The sequence below is a fragment of the Loa loa genome (assembly GCF_000183805.2).
Source record: "Loa loa unplaced genomic scaffold supercont3.238, whole genome shotgun sequence".
NCBI classification, from domain to species: domain Eukaryota; kingdom Metazoa; phylum Nematoda; class Chromadorea; order Rhabditida; family Onchocercidae; genus Loa; species Loa loa.
In genome coordinates, this window is record NW_018108418.1 from 60160 (window position 1) to 64823 (window position 4664).

A 4664-nucleotide genomic window follows, 5' to 3' on the forward strand; every position below is an offset into this window, starting at 1 on the left:
TTTTTTTTTTTTTTTTTTACACTTATACCATATATCATAATTATTTGCAATAATTGTACATAAATATTGCATGTATATTTATAATATTTATAACAAAATTTGATGCTATTTTAATTTCATTTTTTTTCCCAATGTTTATTTTTCAATTACTTATTTAACTTTTTTAATTTTTATTTTTTTTTCAATTATTCAATTATACTTCAATTTTACTTTTTTTTTTTAATTATACAATTTCAATTATTTAAGTTAGATCATGATATGAACGTTCTAGCAAATTCAACTGGTTGGATTGAAGCATACAGTGTAGAAAATGGAGTACTACTTTCAAGCAGCAATTCTCATAGTATAACTAAAAAACTTGTAAGTATTGGTGGATTAAAATCACTACATGAAATTCAAATTGAAAATTAAAAAGTTTGTTTATAACTTCAAAATTACAACTGAATTGTTTGAATTCCAATTATTCATTGAGAAATGCGTAAAATTTGAAATAAAATGTGAAAAAAAAAGAAAGAAAGAAATGTTTCGTTAATATGAATACTACTTAGTATTTCATCATATTTTAAGATAACTTCTATGGATTATAATCGTATTCTACTACAACATACTGATTCCTCTCAGTTACCAATTCTTTGTCTTCACAATATTTCACCAAATAAACATATTGGATCAAATAAAGCAAAAAAATCAAGTAAATATAATCATACATCATTGAAACAAAGTAATACGTTTGGTTAGAATTTCAAAAAATTCAAAATTTTCTTTTATTTTATAATAAGCTAAATAATTTTGAACTACTATTAAATTAATGAATTAATTAATTACTCGCAAAACGTTTTTTTTTCTACTTTTTTTTTTATAAATAATTAAATAATTTTGAGAAGATAGTAATTAATGAATTACATTGTACATATACTTAAAGGTTATAAGAACGATGGTAAAAATTCATCACAATCATCAACAACAATGGAAACGAAAAATCGAACATCATCACGAACAGCTGATTACAATGGTCCTTATCTCAAATCACCAATGCAAACAGTTAGGAAGGAAACAGCACCATTACAATCAAATTTAAAATCTAGCAAAAATTTAACACAAAATTCAACAGTAACTGACCAATCCACATCAAAAGCAAATAGTAAATCGTCCACTTCATCCATCTATTGTCCAACTAAATCAAATTTATGTACAATACAATAGAAATAAAAATACTGTACTAATTAATTAAATTCAATTTTTCTTATTGAAAACACAAAAAGTCCGTTGTAAAACAGAAGAGAAAAAAAAATTGATGTAGTTTATAATAAAAAAAAGAATTGAAATTATCTGAAGTATTCAATTTTTATAAAAATTTTCATAATTTTCTTAACAAAAATTGTTCAATAATTATTGCAACAATTAAGTGGTCAAAGTTTAATTTTAAATTACATTTTCGAAAAAATTTTAAAAATTAAAATTATCGAAAATTTTCAATTTTATCTGAAAATTTGCCACAATTAAATAATATTTATGCTTGTTACGTTTTTCAATAAGCAATTTAACTGCCTAATTTCATTTGTTTCCTCCTATTTTTATTAACACCTGAAGAAATTAATTATCTTAAAGGAAAGCAATGATAATGTGCCCCCTCTTCTTCCAGTATTGTTATTGTCGTGAATATATGTTTATTGTGTCCATAGACAAATTTTCATTATGTTAATTTTTTTTTATAAAAGATTTTAAATATACATATTGTAAAATTATCAAGTGATAACGATTCATTTCATTAATTTTTAATTGAAATTCGAAAATCATCCTTCATTAATTGAATGAATTATGGAATTATCCAATTCGAATTGGTTATTAAATATTGTTGAGAATTTTATTTGTAAAATTTGTTTGTCAATTAAGGGATATAACTACTAAATGACCTATTATGATGAAGTAGAGAAAAATGTTGTCCCAAAATTGAAAATTGATAATTTTTGCAAGTATAGCACATAAATGGCAGTGAAATTTGAAATTTTTGATTTTAAAAACTCTGAAAATTTTTCTTTCCGTGAACTTTCGTTCAATTTCAGTACCACTTTATTTTTGCTTTAATTTGATAATTTGTTAGTGTCATGGTTTAAATTAATTTCTAAATTACGATTTAACATTCATTTGCATATTATAAATCAATTGTACATAACAGCTATCGAATGTAACGAAAAAATTTGCAAATCTCATCAAATATTATGAACTTTGTTGGCAACATGAAGCCATAAATTTGAATAATATTGTTAAATGAGGGGTATTTTTCTTTTTCTTTTTTGAAATATTTCAAATTGTCAACAGTTTCTCTAAAATTTCAATCTATAGTTTATTCTATGCTATATAAATTCTTCAAAAAAAATTTTTTCCACCATAAATTACACCTGATTCAATCACTAATTTGCAAATCTCAGCATTCTAATAATAAACAACTATTAGCATACCTCAATGATCTAATAAATTTCAGCTCTTAGAATTGAAATTAATGCAACTATTCCGGATGAAACAATTCCAGTCATTAACCGTATGTAAAACGATTCCGTTTTGCAACGTTGCAGGTATCAAAATTACGTTGTCAAATTTCGCTCTTTTAGCGAATTGTTTTTGTCCAGGAAACTTTCGCCTCAAATTGTATAAATTCCAATATATATGAGACATAGTAATTCCGGAATTTACAATACAAAAAAGTGAGGGGAAAAAAGCCGAATTAAATTTTTCATATTTTACTTATTTTTACGCAAAAATTTTATAAAAAAAAAATGAAAAAGAAAAGGAAGAAAAGAGTGATGTAATAAATAAATTTAGAAGAGTATGAAATTAATTTCTGGTTTTTTTTTTAAAATTTTTATTTGTTTTGTTACAATTTTTACAGCTCTTTTCCTTTTTTTTTCTTTTTTTCTTGTAACTGAAGAAATCACTTTTCATCCAGAAAATACGGGAGATTGATTTTTGGTCATTAAATTTTCGTTAAATTACTTTTCGTTTTATATATATATATATATTTTTTTTCTTTCCAAACAAATCTTTCATTTTAAAATAGCTATAATAATATTTAATAAGTTTATTATGGAAATGATGTTTTATGAGAGTTGTTAATTTTTAAAGATAAATTATATTCGATAATTGGAAAAGTTTGTTTGTTTTGTTTCTTTTCTTTCAATCATCATTATATGAATCTCATTGGAAGCAATTAAAAAACCAATTAACATTAGTGAGTTATGTTACGAGTCATATTTGATGTTAAATTTAATTTCATCATTTAAAAGGAAAAAAAAAGTTTCTCTTTCCTTATTTTTTTTAAAGACTTCGTTACAAAAAATAGTTGTATGCACTGTCTTTTTTTTTTATTCTTTTCATTTTCAAAACTATGATAAATTCACTTTAAAATATGTCGCCGAAATCAGGCGATGATATGCTAAATAATTAGTTTAAATAATTAATTGTTCAATGTTCATTCAAAAAGTTCTATAAAAAAAAAAGCAGTTAATAATTTTATTGTTTTCTCCTGTGTTTTGCATGCTTAAATTTTCCTTTTTTTTCCTTCCATTATAAAATTAAATGCCAAAAAAAAATTTTTTTTTATATTTGTTATGTGAAAGAAAAACAAGAAAAGGAAAGTTGACAATCAATATTAAAATTATAATAATAGCAAAATGGGAATATAAAATGGTATCGTTTCAATGATTGATAAATTCCAGTGATAATTTGCAATTTTGAAAACATATATATATATATCGAAATGATTGATATTAATTCAAAATTGTCAAATCATCAATGAGTTTACATTTGAAAGAGCTGTACATTTGGGAAATATTACATTTGAATTCAATGATATTAGTCAAATACCAACAAGAAAAGAAACAATTTTCTATCTTTTTTTTTTTTTTTAAAGGAAGAAAACGAAGTGTACTTTGTGTTTACAATAATAATTTTCTGTAACAGTTTGTGTATGAAAGCAGTAATATTATGGGAAATAAATTAATTTAGACATTTTTATTACTGCTACCTATGCTTATTACACTTATATAATTCTTTTCTTTTTTTTCCCTTTTTTCATTGTCAAAAAAAAAGAAATTAAATACTTTAAAAAAAAAGCTAACAAGATTTATTTCTAGGAAAAAAAAATAATTTTTTCTTTTTTTACTGCATAATGATAATAGTTGGATAAATGTTAAAATATCAATGTGATATACATCATATAATTAAATACATGTTGCAGTATCAATGTAACATACATTATAAATGGATAGATAATAAGATATCAATGTGATATACATCATATTAGATAAATGGCAGAAATTTTTTGCTTGCAAATGTTTGACTGAATAAAAAGTTTTGCTTGTCATGATCGATTGTTATCCAATGCTTACATTCAAATTGGTTCGATGAATAGCTGAGCAATTTAAATCCATTTTCGGGGAATGAAAATAAAAAAAAAGAAAGAAGTGCACAAAACATGCACAAATGGTCCATTATTGGGAAAGTTAAAATGTTAGAAGTGAGAAAAAAGAAGCGAATGAAAATTTGTTAATTAATTCGAAAGTTTCTAAAACTATTACTTTAGATTGTAAATTAGGAAATTATCAACTCATTTAACAAAAAAAAAAAAAAAAAAACAAAGAAAGAAGGAAATAGAACAAGGAAAACTA

The 4664-nt window shown here is 23.0% G+C and overlaps 1 protein-coding gene across 1 annotated transcript in view; it reads left to right on the top strand.

The window, feature by feature from the left end:
- Positions 1–1203, top strand: part of LOAG_18250 (CBR-QUI-1 protein) — a gene marked incomplete at both ends in the record, with an annotated part of 11556 nt that extends 10353 nt beyond the window's left edge. The window contains 3 exons of the mRNA XM_020450914.1: positions 272–360; positions 568–691; positions 923–1203. Coding sequence (XP_020305357.1) covers positions 272–360; positions 568–691; positions 923–1203 — 494 coding nt within the window. The remainder of the gene's footprint in view (positions 1–271; positions 361–567; positions 692–922) is intronic.
- Positions 1204–4664: the final 3461 nt, after the last annotated feature.